Here is a 19,753-nt window from a genome sequence, read left to right on the forward strand (position 1 = left end):
CCTTTACAGAAAAGGGGGTTTTACTCCAGTCTTTCTGTCGTTCCAAAACCGGACGGTTCGGTGCGGCCCATCTTAAACCTGAAGTCTCTAAACCCGTATCTGCGGGTGTTCAAATTCAAGATGGAATTCCTGCGGGCAGTGGTGTCTGGTGTGGAGGAGGGGGAATTGTTAGAATCCCTGGATATCAAGGATGCTTTCCTACACATTCCCATGTGGCCCCCTCATCAGGTTTACCTCAAGTTTGCCATTTTGGACGACCACTTCCAGTTTCAGGCCTTGTCCACAGCTCCGAGGGTTTTCACCAAAGTCATGGCGGAGATGATGCTGCAACTGCGCAGGATGGGAGTCACCATAGTCCCCTACTTGGACAATCTCCTGATAAAGGCTATGTCCAGGGAACGTCTACTGCACAGCATCGATCTGATGACTCGCCTGCTTGCGGATCATGGGTGGATTCTAATCTTCCAGAAATCTCACCTGGAACCGACCCAACGTTTCCAATTCCTGGTAAGGATACTGGATACATTATCTCAAAAGTTATTTCTCCCCCGTTGGACAAGGCCTTGGCCATCCAGGCTTTGGTTCGCTCAGTGCTCCGTCCTCGCAATGTGTCCATACATCTTTGCATATGTTTGCTGAGCAAGATGGTAGCTGTTTACGAGGCAATCCCAAACAGCAGATTTCATGCCTTTTCAGCTGGATCTGCTGGACAAATGGTCGGGGTCTCACCTTCACATGCATCAGGAAGTGACCTTATCTCTGAAAAGCCCTGATTTCTCTGTTATGGTGGCTACAAGTTCCTCACCAGGTAGAAGGCAGGAATTTCAATATCCACTCGTGGATTCTACTGACAATGGATGCCAGCATCCGGGGTTGGGGGGCTGTGACCCAAGGAGCCCAATTTCAGGGGATATGGTCGGTTCAGGAATCTACTCTACCGATAAACGTCCTGGAACTCATGGCAATTTACAATGCCCTTCTGCAAGCTTCCTATCTCCTCAGGGATCGAGCGATCCAGGTTCAATCGGACAACGCCATGGCGGTGGTGTACATAAACAGACAAGGGGGAACAAGAAGCAGAGCAGCGATGCGAGAAGTGTCAAAAATCCTCCTCTGCGCGGAGGCCAACGCAAGGGTCATCTCAACCGTATTCATTCCAGGAGTGGACAACTGGGCAGTGGGCTTCCTCAGCAGACACGACCTCCATCTGGGGGAATGGGGTCTACATCCCCAGGTGTTTCAACAATTAATTCATCGGTGGTTCCCAGCGTGTATGCACAAGCGATGATCGCTGACATTGCTGGGATGAAAATCGCTCAGTGCATACACACTGAGCGATTTCCCCCCCCTGCCCAGCGATGTCAGCGGGGGTGAACGGCTTTCCATAGCAGGACGCTAATACCAGCAGATGAACGGCGGCCGACCGGCGATGAATCGGGAGCGCGCATCAATGCTCATCGCCGGGGCATACACATTGGGCGGTTCTGAGCTGAAAGCAGCTCAAAACACCAAAAGTGAGCTGCTTTCAGCTCAAAATCGCCCAGTGTATATGGGCCTTAAGTGTTAACAAGAGATAAATCTTGAGACGCATAAGGAGTGATTAATGACCATCCAACCAGCTCCTAACTTTCATTTTTCAAACAGCCTGTGACATGGCAGTTAGGAAGCTGTTTGGCTGGTCATTTATCTCTCCTTATGCGTCTCAGATTTATCGCTTAACACATTTGGGGCCATACCCCCTAACGGGGATCTGATGCTGGAATCCCAACACTATTTGGAATGCCGACACCTGCATCCCTGATAGGATTACCATCTTGGCGTCGGGATCCTGAACGACCGGGCACTGGGATACAGGACATGTAAGCTGCGGAGGGGAGAGAGATTAGGTTTAGGCTGCTTTTGCATACCTACCAACTGTTCTGACTTTAGTGGGACAGTCATGTTTTTTGGGCACTGTCTCGTTATCCCACCCGTGGGTTGCAGTGACCTTCGGTTGGGGGGGAGCAGCCAGTTGGGAGACTCTCTCTCAATTGCTGCAGGGCTGTGGTGAATAGATGCTGTGCGCATACATCTATTCACTGGGAGAAATGGGCTGAGGACATGACTGGGGGGCATGCTCATCTTACAGAGCGCTGGGCATGCTGTGGCTCGCGAGTGCTGCACATTGTGTGAGGTCACGGCCCCTATCTGCGAGACTGCACCCCATCCCAGACGGCGTCACAAGCAAGGGTCGAGATATCCTGGAACTTAATGTTTGGCGGCATGCTTAGTAGTTTTTTTTATTTTTTTATATTCCTGTATAATATATACTTATGCTAATAAACAGGTAGAAAGGTTTAGCTACAATTTTTTGCACATTTACAAAAGTAGTTACAAAAATGTAAACCATTTAAAATATTCAAACTATTCAGCTTTCTTATTCACATCTAGTATTGGATTTCTTTTCTTTACAACAATAAAATGAAAACGGTGAAATGTTTAATTCTCATCATTAGTAAATTATAACGTAATTAGAAAGCTCAGGGGGGAAAAAAAAATCTCCGAGCCAGCCAGGAGTCGAACCTAGAATCTTCTGATCCGTAGTCAGACGCGTTATCCATTGCGCCACTGGCCCATTGACATGTAGCAAAGAATTAATCATGCCCTATAAACAAATTCGAGCTGTGATTGGGTCGCTTGACTGTTGCTATGGTTGTGTCTGGGCGTGGTAACAAGCACTGAGAAAAAAAAAGCCGACCCCTTAGCAAGGTGCGTCCCCCCGGAACAGTCCTTCTCACTAATTGGCTGGCCACTCTCGCGGCACTGTATGCCTTTCGTCGGCGTAGAATGGCCTTGCCTGATTGGTCGATCACTCGTCCCCCTTTACCCGTTCTTATTGGCTGTTGGTGACAGGTGTCTAGAGAGAGGCGTGTGACTTGGTCAGCGCGCGTGGAGTGGTCCTACGGTGAAGATGGCGGCTGGCAGCGGTGGAGGCCGGGTGTCCAGCGGACGAGATCTCAGCTGTGTCCCGGAGGTGGCGGACACCCTAGGGGCAGTGGCCAAGCAGGGGTGAGGCTCAGGGTGGCCGCTGAGATGTGACATGTGTTGGGACCGAAGACATGTGCGCTGTGCTGGTTGCTGTGTAGTGTGACCCGCAGTGTGCGCTACTCTGTATCCTCCTGTCGCATGCAGCGCCACCGCTCTGTGTGCAGTGCTTGAGAATATATATATATATATATATATATATATATCTATATGTCACCATGATGTCGGGGGATGTGGGAGGCAGGGGCTGGTAGGATGTAACCAAGCACGTGGTCATTCCTCTGTCCCCATCACAGAGCCCGGGGATGGCTTCCCTAGGCAATTATTATATTGTCTCAGATCTGCCTTGTGTACTATAATATAGTTAGGTAACTAGTGCTGTTTGTACATTAGCTTTTGTAATAAAACCCAGGGCCAGCTCTACAGTTAGGTAGCTTTAGGCGGCTGCCTAGGGGCGCCGGCCACTGGAGGGCACCACAGAATTTATTAAGCAAAATGATGGATGTCACTGTATGCGGGTCAGTAATGGACTGTCAGATGAAGGCATGGAACACAATAAGGAGCATACAAATATTTGACGCCAGAATCCCGACAGCCAAGGTCCTCAATGTTTGTATGCCAGGGAGGGTTAGGATGTTCGGTGTTGGGGTGGTCGGGATGCTGCTGTCTGTATTCTGACCAGCGACATCCCGTACCCAACCCCAATTAAATATCCCTACAAGACGCCATATACAGTATATCGCAAATGCCGAATCCCACTGGGGAATTGGAAACGGTTCCTTCCCGGGTGGGATCCAGCATTGGATGCTACAGCAGGCTTCCCTGACCCGGCAATATGCAAGGCGGATTGCCATAGCGGTGGGGGGCGGAGCCGGCATCGGGAGCGGCACTGGGAGATGAGCTCATCACCACACCGCCTGTTCCTATCTAATGAATGGGCCCTGGGTCCTATCTAGTGAATGGGCCCCGGGCCGCATTGACCCGGGAACCCGTTTACGCTGCCACTGCCCGGGTATTCAACCCAGGAATAACACTGCTTTATTCCCGGGTTGAATTACCGAGTCAGGCGACTTGGGAAATCCACCATGGTTCTTTCACACCGCACACCGACCCGGCAATATGCCAGGTCGATACTGGGTTATTTGTGCGGTGTGAAAGGGGTAGTAGTGAAAGCATCCCAATTTATAACTGGAGAACAAAAATTCTGACTGTACGCTGAATTACACACTTCAGGATTTAACACAGACAATTTGGTTTAGTTATGCTGAATAGGCAGGTCCTGGGGGATTATTAATTTCTACAGTTTGTACATGCGCTTTACACACTTGGAATACAGAAACATTGTGGAACACCAAACGGTGATGCTAGCATTACTTATAGCTCTCCCCTGCTGAGTAACGTGCCCTGTAATATCCACACCACCAGCCGTCATACCATAACAATACAGCACCAAGTAACCAGTGCAGATGAGTACACCCCCCTCCCTCCCTCCCAACAACTACCTTTTACCATTATCCAGAAAACCACAGTTGGGTGGGAAACTTCTTTCCTTCCAATATAGACCAGGTTTTATCAGGGCCGGTGCAAGGTCTCTCTGCACCCTAGGCAAAGCTTCAGCTTAGCGCCCCCTAACCTGCAAACCCCACCATCACCTCTCGGAGGAGAGATACAGGAGGCCACTAAGTGGGCTGGGGTGAATTGCATCATTATACATAAGGGCCCTACACATTTAACGATCCGCCGCCGAGCTGCGCAACGGCGGATATGGCCGACCCGGTGGCGGGAGGGCAGTGACGGGCAAATATGGATGAGATCGTCCATATTGGCCTGCATGCACAGCAGACGGGGCACCAGCGATGAACGAGCGTGGGGCCGCGCATCGTTCATCGCTGGTGACTCCACACTCAAAGATATGAACGTTATCTCGTTCAATAATGATATCTTTGAGGATTATTGGCCAGTGTGCACGGCCTAGTAGACAGAAAAAAGAAACAACACTCAAGGACTTTTAAATACTTTCACTGTAAAAGCCCTTGTGTGCCATTTATTCTTTATATACTGTATAATAAGGGGTATGCGAAACAGTATCATGATGTGGTGGTAATGGAAGCTAGCATACCATATGGATTACATCTCATATGTACTATGACTGGGTAAAGCCGGGGGGAGGGGACACACTGGAGCGATGTGTACCTAACTGACGGTACCTTGCATTGGCAAATGCATACACACTTGCTGATGCAGGGGATGCCATGCTGCATTCTGATTGAGCCTGCAGCAAGGTCGACCAGAAGACAACGCTAATGGCAGTAGAGGCATGCAGACTGGCTGTACACGCTAAACGATATGGCTGATATATCGTTCTGATACGCTTTGGAACAATATATTGTTTAGTGTGTGCCTGGATTAACAGCCTTTAGGTGTGTGGCCACAAGCCAACCTCCAAGCCTTCACCTGCGGTGCCTATCTACTTTGAAAGATTTGTTTGCTTTAGGTCACATATTCTCAAACTCCTCAGGACCCCACACAGTTCAGCTTTTCCAGGTCTCTGTACAGAATCACAAGTGAAATAATGAATCCACCTGTGGATATATTGAAATGTGTCAGCGAGTAATGAGTACACCTGTGCACCTGCTAGGTGACCTGGAAAACATGAACTGTTTGTTAGGTTTGTGTGGCTGCTGTTATGTTATTAGAGATAGTTGGTAATTTGTAATTACATGTAGCACTCACAACAGTTGTGTTGAAAGATAGGATTATTTGCCATGTTTGTTACACATTTTAATATATTGTTTTAATTTATTTTTTATGGTTTAGTATTTTCTATTAAATTAGTTTTGCTTTTTCTTCTAAAAACTCCTTTTTTAGGTTACTTTTTTTTCTTCTCTCACTTGTCTTAGCTTTGACTTCCTCTGTATGCCAATCTTCCATCCACGCTTTAAACGAGAATTTTTCCAGGAGCCAGCTAGATCACGATCCGGACCACAGACTCGCTCAGACCTACTACTTTCGGGACGTGGTAGGTATTTATTAACATACACTATTTTTATCTGCCACTAGGAGCAATTGGGGATCTGAAGGTATTTAGTGGAATTGTAGATCATTCTGGAATAAGTGATAGTTGGGTGTTAAGATCTTCTTCTATTTTTGTCAATACTGAAATTAAGGTAATGTGTGGGCATTTTAAAGTTTTTAGGCATGCAAATGAGCCCCTTAAAATAGATCCGGTTAGAAATCGCTTATGCAATAGACCTGTCTGTGCATGATACAGCTGAGAGTATGGAACCTCTTCGCAAGTAAAAGTGCATCTGTATTATGAGAAAAATGGTAGTAAGTGGAGGGAAGCAAATATTTGTTGTTTCTAGAGCAGAACATCACAAGTCTAAATCCATACCTAAATGTGTATTAGGAGTGGTAATGCGCTGCATCTAAACAGAACAAATAAATGTGTCCATAGAAACTAATGTTCTAATGACAAATACTAAACTTTAAAACACAGAAAACTGGTAATGTTTACAAAACATCAATCTTCTGAAAAAGTATGTCATGCAGCAAGAACACGTTCTTTACAAACTATATTTCTCTATCGTCCTAGTGGATGCTGGGGTTCCTGAAAGGACCATGGGGAATAGCGGCTCCGCAGGAGACAGGGCACAAAAAGTAAAGCTTTTCCAGATCAGGTGGTGTGCACTGGCTCCTCCCCCTATGACCCTCCTCCAGACTCCAGTTAGATTTTTGTGCCCGGCCGAGAAGGGTGCAATCTAGGTGGCTCTCCTAAAGAGCTGCTTAGAAAAAGTTTAGCTAGGTTTTTTATTTTACAGTGATTCCTGCTGGCAACAGGATCACTGCAGCGAGGGACTGAGGGGAGAAGGAGTCAACTCACCTGCGTGCAGGATGGATTGGCTTCTTGGCTACTGGACATCAAGCTCCAGAGGGACGATCACAGGTACAGCCTGGATGGTCACCGGAGCCGCGCCGCCGGCCCCCTTGCAGATGCTGAAGTCAGCAGAGGTTCAGAATCGGCGGCTGAAGACTCCTGCAGTCTTCTAAAGGTAGCGCACAGCACTGCAGCTGTGCGCCATTTTCCTCTCAGCACACTTCACACGGCAGTCACTGAGGGTGCAGGGCGCTGGGAGGGGGGCGCCCTGGGAGGCAAATGTAACCTATATAAAGGCTAAAAATACCTCACATATAGCCCCCAGAGGCTATATGGAGATATTTAACCCCTGCCTGATTTCTCTAAATAGCGGGAGACGAGCCCGCCAGAAAAGGGGCGGGGCCTATCTCCTCAGCACACGGCGCCATTTCCTCTCACAGCTCCGCTGGTCAGGACGGCTCCCAAGTCTCTCCCCTGCACTGCACTACAGAAACAGGGTAAAACAGAGAGGGGGGGCAAATTTATGGCGATATTTTGATATAACAAAGCAGCTATAAGGGAGCACTTATTTTCTTTATCATCCACTAGGGGTCACTGGAGTACTCTTGGGATATGGACGGGCGTAGCCGAACAAGGGCACTGAATATTTAAATTTAGGACCCTCCCCCCCCTCCATATCCCCGAGTACCTCAGTGTACGACCTCAGTGTTTTTTCGGTGCTCACAGCACGAACATCGGCTTGTGGTACAACCACACTTGGATTTTTATTTTTAATTTTTATTTTTACACTTAGCACATCCCTTCCCAGTTTCTGGAAAAACATGGGTCCGGGATAGTGCCGCTGCACGGGCAGCGAATGGCGTGTCGGTCCTCACAAAGAGCACCCTCACAGCCACAGACAGCATGGCGTGTCGGTCCTCACAAAGAGCACCCTCACAGCCATAGACAGCCCACTGCTCCTACAAGCAGCCAGGACTAGAGAGCTGGACGGAGCTTGCACAGAAGAAGCCCGTCGCAGCCATAGATCACTGGGAAGCTGACTGGAACGGAGCTTACACATAGAAGCCCCGTCGCAGCCAGGACTACAGAGCTGAACGGAGAAGAAGCCCGTCACAGCCATGAGTCACATCACTGAAGCTGAAGGTAGGCTGGGGAAACGGGGCGGTCAGCGCAGGCTGCCGCCCCGCTATGTAGGGGTTAATGAGGCCTGTGTTAAAACCTCGCGCTCATACTGAGCTCCGTCCGGCTGCACAGCAGGGGGAGCTCATACGCGCTATGCCCAGCCACAGGGTCTGACACTGGACGGAGCTTACAGAAAGCCCCGTCACAGCCAGGAGGAAAGCCCGTCACAAGCAGGACGTAGCTTACAGTAAGTGCGGCAATGGTGGGGGGTCAGGGCGGTCAGCTCACGCTGCCGCCCTGCTGTGTGGGTGTTTGCCACCGCTGGAATGAGCTAGAGATCAGAGCGGCCGCACGTCACTCAGAGACGCCGGCCGCTCTCCCAGCGCTGATTACCGGCACAGGCGCCGCCCGAGCCAGCCACTCTACCCGCTTGCTAAGACAGAGCGGCCGCACGTCACTTACAGACGCCGGCCGCTCTTCCTGCGCTGACACCACACGCCGCTGTTATGAGAAGGCGCCGGCCGCTCTTAGCGCTCCCCGGCTCTCTCGTCCACTGCACACAGCGCTCCCCGGCTCTCCCGTCCGCTGCACACAGCGCTCCCCGGCTCTCCCGTCCGCTGCACACAGCGCTCCCCGGCTCTCCCGTCCGCTGCAGGTAGCATGGGGAAACTTCCTCACAAGCAGCGCAGCTGCAGGGGGGGTGAGGGGGAGTATGCCCATAGCAGCAGCACCATATAGCAAGGCTGCATGGGTTAATAATAGGCTGGTCAGCTTTTTAAACAGTAATGAATAGGCTATCAATGTAATAACCTATTGAATTTTTTTTTTTAACCATGTTTCCTGGTATTTTCTATTAACTAAATTCACTGCAGGCAGTGTTCATGTTAATGGCTAACTAAATGCAGGTATTTTACTGTACCTAGACCTGTGTTAAAACTGTATAATAGGCTATTAAGCCTATATTAATACTGCAGCAGGTAACCTGTCCTGTGATTTTCAGTGAAAGCATGGCATTAGGGCCATTTTAATCATTGCTGTTTTTCCAGCTTATAATTCCTGAACATTCCGGCCATACACCTCTACTCCACAAGGAGGCGCAGGGGTGTTAGTGGGAATTTTTTGGTTCAGGTTTCACATAAGTTAGCCAGGTAATCTGTATTTCTACATAATTCTAGAAAATTCCTGGCCGCCATGTAATCTGTATTTCTACATAATTCTAGAACATTCCTGCCCTACATCTCTAAGCCACCAGAGGCGCAGGGGAGTTAGTAGGAATTTGGTTCGGGTTTCATATGCCCATGTGAACTGCTTTTCACATAAAGAGAAACAAGCATGAGTTTCATATGAATATGCTGTTCAGCAATAACATATATATATATATATAACACAAAGTCGTGCAAGTGTCTGTCTGTTGCATATTATGGTGTTTGTCTACATAGCGAGTAAGGCGCTAGTGCAGACTAAAATTAATTTTACAGAATCCTATGTTAACATTGGCAATTCAAATTAAAAGAGCGGTAACATCGGAGTCTCGGAATGACTCCGCCAGCTCTAACAAAAGACAGTCTTTCCAAAGGGCCAATTTCCCTTTGGGTACCAGAGTGTTTATTTCACTGGTCTTATAATATTAATGCACGATTCTATGTCAAAATCTCACACCGATAACTACGAGTGAGAAGGGTACATTAGTCCAGCACTCAGATAGTGCGGGGTTTTTTGACAACCATACATAATCGTTTCCAAAAGAACGCGAACCGCCATTGCTAGATGCGTTTCTGCCAAACATTATAAAAACCCAGGATACATTTGGGTCACTAGAATTTATGTATGAAACAATGACGATCACGGTTAAAAGAAGCTGCAGAGTATATCTGTAAAGCTTCTGCTAACGCCGGTTACTTTCATTGTCGCTAGTTAAGCGCGACAAGGCCAGAGCTGGTTTGCTCCTAAATTTGATATATTTATCCCTTTATGATATTCAGCCATTACCGCATACAGTATACTAGTAACGGCGTTTTATCCCTTTATAAGAAACAGTCACGCCTTGTAACGACCGGACGTTACAGTCAGCAAGCCAGTGGTTTGATGACCTCCTTTACAGTTGGGGAAGCGCGTCTTTACATGTTACGGTTGCGAGGTTTCATGACTTCAACTCATGCATGTCTCAGCTATTTACAGCTTAAAAGACAAAACTGCCTCTGTCGAACGGTTTGGGCAGGTTGCCATTTAGTCTTTGCTGGTTTTTAAACCAGGCAGTAGTACTCCAACAGAGTTAGAGTTACTTATTCACCTCTGTTTGAGCAAAACCAAACCGCTCCGTCGCAATATCAATAGGAAATGTAATTTTTTGTGGTTAGTATTTGCTTATTGGAGCCACAAAATTGCATAATTGCATTTAATCTTCACAATGCGTACTTACCCATTCCGGTTTGTTCATCACAGGTTCTAGCGTTTGCAAATCGACACAACCATTAACCATTTCAGGTATACCGTGGCTTATCGACTCGGGTATTTACCAAAGTGATGTTGGGATGATAGCTCATCTCACATAAAAACTCTGTCTCAACAGAGTTTCTCTATCTTAGATGATTTGCTCATAAGAATTTTGTCTCAACAAAGTTCCTCTAACTTGCGCTACTAAGGTATACTGCGGTAGCAGATCAAGTTCGACACTAAATAATGTCAATTCCTAGGTAAGATTATAATTTTACCTACTACACCAGCAAGAACAAATGTACATCTAGTAATTAGTGCAAAACACGCACACTAGCAGTACATTGGTGTATTCACCTATTAAGAATAAATATGTGTGTTCAATTTAGTTCGCCACCCTTCACTCGCGTTTCCCACAGAGTTACAAGGGTGCATATACTCTAGACGAGAGTCGCAGAGGGTCAGGATTTGTAGTTAAAATCACCGACAAAGGTTCTGAAACACGACAGATTGCTGTCAATAAATGCCCTAGAACTCTGTGCATTTTACAATGCAATACATGATTCGCTTTCAGTCTGACCAGGGATATACTCTGGTTTCTCTTCAAACGAATAAATCTTTCGCCTTTTACTAAACATTTCCGTGGAGAGGAACAACCATGAGTTTCATGTAATTTTTTTTGTGATGCCTGGCTCACGCTGGGCTTAAGCAGTCAGACAAGGCAACGGCAGTTGCATACACAACAACCAGTGAGAACCAAGAAGCCGCATGGCAATGTGGCAGCCGCATGGCAATGTGGCAGGTAACTCAAATCCTCAATGGCTCAGAACGCCATTAGGTGAAAATGTCAAGAGATCATTCCGTGAGTGGACATCTGTTAGACAGATGATCTCACCCGTCAGGATTTGGATCCTGAAAACTGGACATTAAATCCAGAGGTGTTTCATATGTGAGTCCACAGAAAGGGGTTACCCTCAAGTATACATGATGGCATCTCGCCACAATTACAAAAGCTCAGTATGTGTACAACACAGATCACAAGGGTAGTGGCGGTGGAGTCTCTCACATTTATGTGGTCATTCAGCATCGTGTATCTGGCTCCGCCACGCTGCTCTCTCCGTTGCCAAAACGGATCATAAGACAGTTCGTCACAGTCATACTGGTGGTATCTCATGGGTTTCGGAGAAGTTTGCTTCTCGAATTTCCAAGGAATACTTGCACACGATCTTGGCCCGCTCATAATACGTCCAACCTGTTACATCAGGGAACGTTCTTTTACCCATAGTTACCTATGTACCGCAGCTGCGGTTGACGGGGTGAGGGTTCAGACCACCCTCTTAAGAAATAGAGCATTACAGTATCGGTTATACCAACCCTGTTACATGTTAGTAAGCCGCTTAAGGCAGCTCATTATTACAAAAGTTCGGGTGCTTACATAGCTTGTAAACCTCGGAGGTTTCCAACATCATTCTTCAGGTTACCCGTATTCTGTTAAACGGGGTGGGATGGAAAACTGTGTTAATCTGCACTAAGAGTGCAGGTATCTGTGTGGTAAAATTATTTTCAAAAACGTTTGCCTCTATTTGCGTCTGTACACATCTTTCTACAATGTGTCATCAAAGTTCAGACTCTATTTATCCCACCTACAGCGCCAGGCGACTTGAGGTTGGATTCAGATTTCTTACAGTTTTCATATTTTGAACCCTTACAACAAAGGGGAATTAAGTTTCTCACTTTGGAAAACATTTTTCTTCTAGCCTTGGCTTCGGCAAGGGTTTTGGTTTCATAATTGGGGTGCCTTGTATTCCAAGCCACCGTATTTGAGTTTTCTCATGACAAAGCAGAGTTTCGGACGAATTCCGCTTTCATATCCTTCACATCAATATTGTTCCTGTGTGGACAGCACATTCTAGAATTCTGAATGTGGTACACGCATTACGCGTTTATATATGTCCCGAACGTCTACAGTACGTGATATGAATACGTTGTTTGTTCTCTATGATACTGCCAACTGGGGTTAGCCAGTTTCTCAGCAGACATTATCCAGTTGGATAATAATAATGACTACAAGTCAGGCTTACTTTAAGGCTAAGTTACAATCGGCTACGTCAGTAATAGCTCATTCCACAGGTTCTGTGGGAATGTCAGACCCAGCGGGTCGTGGAGCGTCTACGACGCGGCTACATAGCCTTTAGTGCACCACGTTTGTGCACATTTACACGTTATGAATGGTGGCGCCATCAGCATCTAGCTTTGGGCTGCCTACTGTTACAAGTATCAAACAGCTCTCCCGCCCACGAGGGAAGCTTTGGTACGTCCCAAGAGTACTCCAGTGACCCCTAGTGGATGATAAAGAAAATAGGATTTTGGTACTTACCAGGTAAATCCTTTTCTTTGAATCCATAGGGGGCACTGGACGCCCACCCAGAGCAGTTTTACCTGGGTTGTTTTAAGCTCAAGGGAGCTTAGGGTAACAAGTTTTACTTCATTGATATTAAGCTCAGAGGAGCTTATGGTAACACATTTTCACCGATTGGTTCAAATTATAAAGTTCTATCGGTTATGGTGTCAACTGTTTAGTTGACAGTAAAGTTATGGGTCAACTTTGTTGTTGTCCGTTATGTTATAGGTATTCTCCATTGTCAACCTCTCTATATCGTTCCTGTTCGCTCAGTAAAAAACACTGAGGTCGTACACTGAGGTACTCGGGGATATGGAGGGGGGGGAGGGTCCTAAATTTAAATATTCAGTGCCCTTGTTCGGCTACGCCCGTCCATATCCCAAGAGTACTCCAGTGCCCCCTATGGATTCAAAGAAAAGGATTTACCTGGTAAGTACCAAAATCCTATTATAAGGCTATCCCTGATATATATATATATATATATATATAGCGCTTTTGGTGTGTGCTGGCAAACTCTCCCTCTGTCTCCCCAAAGGGCTAGTGGGTCCTGTCTTCGTTAGGAGCATTCCCTGTGTCGGTACGTGTGTGTCGACATGTATGAGGACGATATTGGCGTGGAGGCGGAGCAATTGCCAAATATGAGGATGTCACCCCCTAGGGAGTCGACACCAGAATGGATGCCTTTATTTATGGAACTACGGGATAGTGTCAACACGCTAAAGCAGTCGTTTGACGACATGAGACGGCCGGACAATCAATTAGTGCCTGTCCAGGCGACTCAAACACCGTCAGGGGCTGTGAAACGCCCTTTGCCTCAGTCGGTCGACACAGACCCAGACACAGGCGATGACTCCAGTGGTGACGGTGACGAATCAACCGTATTTTCCAGTAGGGCCACACGTTATATGATTTTGGCAATGAAGGAGGCGTTACATTTAGCTGATACTACAGGTACCACTAAACAGGGTATTATGTGGGGTGTGAAAAAACTACCTATAGTTTTTCCTGAATCAGAAGAACTAAATGACGTGTGTAATGAAGCGTGGGTTGCCCCTGATAAAAAGCTGATAATTTCAAAGAAATTACTGGCATTATACCCTTTCCCGCCAGAGGTTAGGGAGCGCTGGGAAACACCTCCTAGGGTGGACAAGGCGCTAACACGCTTATCTAAACAAGTGGCGTTACCCTCTCCTGAGACGGCCGCACTTAAAGATCCATCAGATAGGAGGATGGAAAATATCCAAAAAAGTATATACACACATGCAGGTGTTATACTACGACCAGCTATAGCGACTGCCTGGATGTGCAGTGCTGGGGTAGTTTGGTCAGAGTCCCTGATTGAAAATATTGATACCCTGGACAGGGACAATATTTTACTGTCGTTAGAACAAATAAAGGATGCATTTCTTTATATGCGTGATGCACAGAGGGATATCTGCACACTGGCATCACGGGTAAGTGCTATGTCCATTTCGGCCAGAAGAGCTTTATGGACGCGACAGTGGACAGGCGATGCGGATTCAAAACGGCATATGGAAGTTTTGCAGTATAAAGGGGAGGAGTTATTTGGAGTCGGTCTATCAGATTTGGTGGCCACGGCTACAGCCGGGAAATCCACCTTTCTACCTCAAGTCACTCCCCAACAGAAAAAGGCACCGACCTTTCAACCGTAGCCCTTTCGTTCCTTTAAAAATAAGAGAGCAAAGGGCTATTCATATCTGCCACGAGGCAGAGGTCGAGGGAAGAGACAGCAACAGGCAGCTCCTTCCCAGGATCAGAAGCCCTCCCCAGCTTCTACAAAAGCCTCAGCATGACGCTGGGGCTTCTCAAGCGGACGCGGGGACGGTGGGGGGTCGTCTCAAAAATTACAGCGCGCAGTGGGCTCACTCGCAAGTAGATCCCTGGATCCTGCAGATAATATCTCAGGGGTACAGGTTGGAATTAGAGACAGATCCACCTCGCCGTTTCCTGAAGTCTGCTTTACCAACGTCCCCCTCCGAAAGGGAGACGGTTTTGGAAGCCATTCACAAGCTGTACTCTCAGCAGGTGATAGTCAAGGTACCTCTTCTGCAACAAGGGAAGGGGTATTATTCCACTCTTTTTGTGGTACCGAAGCCGGATGGCTCGGTAAGGCCTATTCTAAATCTGAAGTCCTTGAACCTGTACATAAAGAAGTTCAAGTTCAAGATGGAGTCACTCAGAGCAGTGATAGCGAACCTGGAAGAGGGGGACTTTATGGTATCCTTGGACATCAAGGATGCGTATCTCCACGTTCCAATTTACCCCTCACACCAGGGGTACCTCAGGTTCGTTGTACAAAACTGTCACTATCAGTTTCAGACGCTGCCGTTCGGATTGTCCACGGCACCTCGGGTCTTTACAAAGGTAATGGCCGAGATGATGATTCTTCTTCGAAGAAAAGGCGTATTAATTATCCCATACTTGGACGATCTCCTAATAAGGGCAAGGTCCAGAGAACAGCTAGAGATGGGATTAGCACTGTCTCAAGAAGTGCTAAAACAGCACGGGTGGATTCTGAATATTCCAAAATCCCAGTTAATGCCGACAACTCGTCTGCTGTTCCTAGGGATGATTCTGGACACGGTTCAGAAAAAGGTTTTTCTCCCGGAGGAAAAAGCCAAGGAGTTATCCGAGCTTGTCAGGGACCTCCTAAAACCAGGAAAGGTGTCTGTACATCAATGCACAAGAGTCCTGGGAAAAATGGTGGCTTCTTACGAAGCAATTCCATTCGGCAGATTCCACGCAAGAACTTTCCAAAGGGATCTGTTGGACAAATGGTCAGGGTCGCATCTTCAGATGCACCTACGGATAACCCTGTCTCCAAGGACAAGGGTGTCTCTTCTGTGGTGGTTGCAGAGTCCTCATCTATTGGAGGGCCGCAGATTCGGCATACAGGATTGGATCCTGGTGACCACGGACGCCAGCCTGAGAGGCTGGGGAGCAGTCACACAAGGAAGAAACTTCCAGGGAGTATGGACGAGCCTGGAAACGTCTCTTCACATAAACATTCTGGAACTAAGAGCAATATACAATGCTCTAAGCCAGGCAGAACCTCTGCTTCAAGGAAAACCGGTGTTGATCCAGTCGGACAACATCACGGCAGTCGCCCATGTGAACAGACAGGGCGGCACAAGAAGCAGGAGTGCAATGGCAGAAGCTGCAAGGATTCTTCGCTGGGCAGAGAATCATGTGATAGCACTGTCAGCAGTGTTCATCCCGGGAGTGGACAACTGGGAAGCAGACTTCCTCAGCAGACACGATCTTCACCCGGGAGAGTGGGGACTTCATCCAGAAGTCTTCCACATGCTGGTAACCCGTTGGGAAAGACCAATGGTGGACATGATGGCGTCTCGCCTCAACAAAAAACTGGACAGGTATTGCGCCAGGTCAAGAGATCCGCAGGCAATAGCTGTGGACGCGCTGGTAACGCCTTGGGTGTACCAGTCGGTGTATGTGTTTCCTCCTCTGCCTCTCATACCAAAAGTATTGAGAATTATACGGCAAAGAGGCGTGAGAACGATACTAGTGGTTCCGGATTGGCCAAGAAGGACTTGGTACCCGGAACTTCAAGAGATGATCACGGAAGATCCGTGGCCTCTACCTCTAAGGAGGGACTTGCTTCAGCAGGGTCCCTGTCTGTTTCAAGACTTACCGCGGCTGCGTTTGACGGCATGGCGGTTGAACGCCGGATCCTAAAGGAAAAAGGCATGCCGGAAGAAGTCATTCCTACTTTGATTAAAGCAAGGAAGGAAGTAACCGTGCAACATTATCACCGAATTTGGCGAAAATATGTTGCGTGGTGCGAAGATCGGAGTGCTCCGACGGAGGAATTTCAACTGGGTCGATTCCTACATTTCCTGCAATCAGGATTGTCTATGGGTCTCAAATTGGGATCTATTAAGGTTCAAATTTCGGCCCTGTCGATTTTCTTTCAAAAAGAATTGGCTTCAGTCCCTGAAGTCCAGACCTTTGTTAAGGGAGTGCTGCATATACAGCCTCCTGTGGTGCCTCCAGTGGCACCGTGGGATCTCAATGTGGTTTTGGACTTCCTAAAATCTCATTGGTTTGAACCACTAAAAAAGGTGGATTTGAAATATCTCACATGGAAAGTGACCATGCTTCTAGCCCTGGCTTCGGCCAGGAGAGTGTCAGAACTGGCAGCTTTATCTTACAAAAGCCCATATCTGATTTTCCATTCGGACAGGGCAGAACTGCGGACTCGTCCGCATTTTCTCCCTAAGGGGGTGTCAGCATTTCATCTGAACCAGCCTATTGTAGTGCCTGCGGCTACAAGTGACTTGGAGGACTCCAAGTTACTGGACGTTGTCAGAGCATTAAAAATATATATTGCAAGGACAGCTGGAGTCAGAAAATCTGACTCGTTGTTTATATTGTATGCACCCAACAAGATGGGTGCTCCTGCGTCTAAGCAGACGATTGCTCGTTGGATCTGTAGCACAATCCAACTTGCACATTCTGTGGCAGGCCTGCCACAGCCTAAATCTGTAAAGGCCCACTCCACAAGGAAGGTGGGCTCATCTTGGGCGGCTGCCCGAGGGGTCTCGGCATTACAACTCTGCCGAGCAGCTACGTGGTCAGGGGAGAACACGTTTGTAAAATTTTACAAATTTGATACTCTGGCTAAGGAGGACCTGGAGTTCTCTCATTCGGTGCTGCAGAGTCATCCGCACTCTCCCGCCCGTTTGGGAGCTTTGGTATAATCCCCATGGTCCTTTCAGGAACCCCAGCATCCACTAGGACGATAGAGAAAATAAGATTTTACTTACCGATAAATCTATTTCTCGGAGTCCGTAGTGGATGCTGGGCGCCCATCCCAAGTGCGGATTATCTGCAATAATTGTACATAGTTATTGTTAACTAATTCGGGTTATTGTTGAAGGAAGCCATCTTTCAGAGGCTCCGCTGTTATCATACTGTTAACTGGGTTTAGATCACAAGTTGTACGGTGTGATTGGTGTGGCTGGTATGAGTCTTACCCGGGATTCAAAATCCTCCCTTATTGTGTACGCTCGTCCGGGCACAGTACCTAACTGGAGTCTGGAGGAGGGTCATAGGGGGAGGAGCCAGTGCACACCACCTGATCTGGAAAAGCTTTACTTTTTGTGCCCTGTCTCCTGCGGAGCCGCTATTCCCCATGGTCCTTTCAGGAACCCCAGCATCCACTACGGACTCCGAGAAATAGATTTATCGGTAAGTAAAATCTTATTTTTTCTTCACAGATTGGAACACTCTCATTGTGGGGAAGCTGTCTGAATGGATTAAGCCCGATTCAGAGGTGCCAGCTATGTGCAAAACATCAGAAGCGGTAAGAAGATGTTTGGGAGAATTACCTTGATGCTTTGTGACTGATGGTCTTATCTTGAGCTCTTCATTTTGACCTTGTCTTTATACTGCTGGCTTAGCTTCTGTTTGCATCGACTGCTTTCAGTAAGTTCTCTACCCTTTTCATCTTGTTACATTTCTGGTGTGTTTTTCAAATTTTGACAATGGTAATTAGTGGAGGGAGGGAGTGATCTTCTCTTCTTCCTCTTGCCTAGTATTTCGCACACTGTTTATTGCTATTGGGTCCTGATATTGACTATATCATGCCTCCAGGAGTGCAACAGGGATGATTGCTTGGGGGAGGATACCTGTTGCTGCCTCCAAATAGCATACGCGTGGATGAGCATTAGGTCTTCTTCCTGTTAGCGAGCATGCTAGAAAGCCACCAATGCCATTGTGATGGACTTCCCAGTCACACCACATGCTGCTTGGTTGGGAAGCTGCACAGAGCACTTGGAGCAACTTTGTGGGAACTAGAGTATTACGCTTTATTCAGTTTTCAAACCTGAACAAACTGAAACACACCCTTTTAGAGTCTATGGAAGGAAAGAACGACAATTGAGCAATTTCTTGGTAGAAAAAGCATCAGGGGTCTTCGGAACGGTTCTTGATCTGAATCTATTCATTCACATCAGCCATTTCTGCATTGAGTCAGTACAGTTCTTTCTCCAGATGGTAGAGAAAAGAGACCTATACTCTTATGGCTGCTGTGCAGTTTAAGCAAATGAAAGAATTATTAGTCAGATATTTTTTTTTATTTTTTTTGTGTATTCCTAAACAATTTTTTTTTGTTTTACAAAGCAAAAAACAAACCCTAGTGCAGTGGTTTCCAAACTTTTTTGAATCATGGCGCCCTAGAATATCAGAAGTTTTTTCACGGCACCCCTAGGCCAAAAATTTCTTATTGAGAAATTTAGAAAGAAATATTACATTAAGTAGATCTCGTTTATATGTCATCCTTAGGGTCAGCTGTGTGGTGAGGGACAAGATTTGCTTCTATTTGGCCACATATTTTATGACTGGCAGCCACCAGCACTGGTTTTGCCTATTACATTGACCATGAATAATTTGAATTGGTCCTGGACCACCAACCCAGGGCACCCCTGCTAGTGTCCAGAGGCACCCCAGGGAGCCACGGCACACAGTTTGGGAACCTCTGCCCTAAGCAATACAGTAATTAAAACGGGTGAAAAGGAATGTCTCAAAGGTACATAAGTCTGTACAATTCAAAGTCGCTTGTTATAGGTATCACCAGGGTGTAAAGGGGTCCTAGAGAGGTGGTGAAACTCCTCTAACGTGCCCCTCATCCTCATGTAAGGCGGAGCTATTCTATGTTGGTGCCTAGCAACGGGATACATACGATATCCTGGCAGACATGATGCTGACTGTCACTGTACAGACAGCGGCATCCTGTGTACCAGAATCCCATCAGCGAGTCCCCTTGTAGGCTCGCTGCACTCACCACATGTTCTATTCCCACTTGATCAGTGGCTGGACCCACCAACCGAGTTGGAATACCGGACGGGTGTCTG

General features: G+C 47.2%; 1 protein-coding gene and 2 non-coding genes across 3 annotated transcripts in view; 2 read left to right on the forward strand and 1 right to left on the reverse strand.

The window, feature by feature from the left end:
• Positions 1 to 2,541: 2,541 nt before the first annotated feature.
• Positions 2,542 to 2,614, reverse strand: TRNAR-ACG (transfer RNA arginine (anticodon ACG)). Its single transcript has one exon. It is a non-coding gene; the product is annotated as a tRNA-Arg (tRNA).
• Positions 2,615 to 2,788: 174 nt separating this feature from the next.
• PRMT5 (protein arginine methyltransferase 5) overlaps positions 2,789 to 19,753 on the forward strand; it is a 126,057-nt gene continuing 109,092 nt past the window's right edge. The window contains exons 1-3 of the mRNA XM_063913566.1: positions 2,789 to 3,048; positions 5,925 to 6,043; positions 18,119 to 18,204. Coding sequence (XP_063769636.1) covers positions 2,951 to 3,048; positions 5,925 to 6,043; positions 18,119 to 18,204 — 303 coding nt within the window. The 5' untranslated portion in view covers positions 2,789 to 2,950. The remainder of the gene's footprint in view (positions 3,049 to 5,924; positions 6,044 to 18,118; positions 18,205 to 19,753) is intronic.
• Positions 11,044 to 11,161, forward strand: LOC134961432 (U5 spliceosomal RNA). Its single transcript, XR_010187907.1, has one exon. It is a non-coding gene; the product is annotated as a U5 spliceosomal RNA (small nuclear RNA).

This window comes from Pseudophryne corroboree, chromosome 1 (assembly GCF_028390025.1).
Source record: "Pseudophryne corroboree isolate aPseCor3 chromosome 1, aPseCor3.hap2, whole genome shotgun sequence".
In the NCBI taxonomy this organism is placed as follows: domain Eukaryota; kingdom Metazoa; phylum Chordata; class Amphibia; order Anura; family Myobatrachidae; genus Pseudophryne; species Pseudophryne corroboree.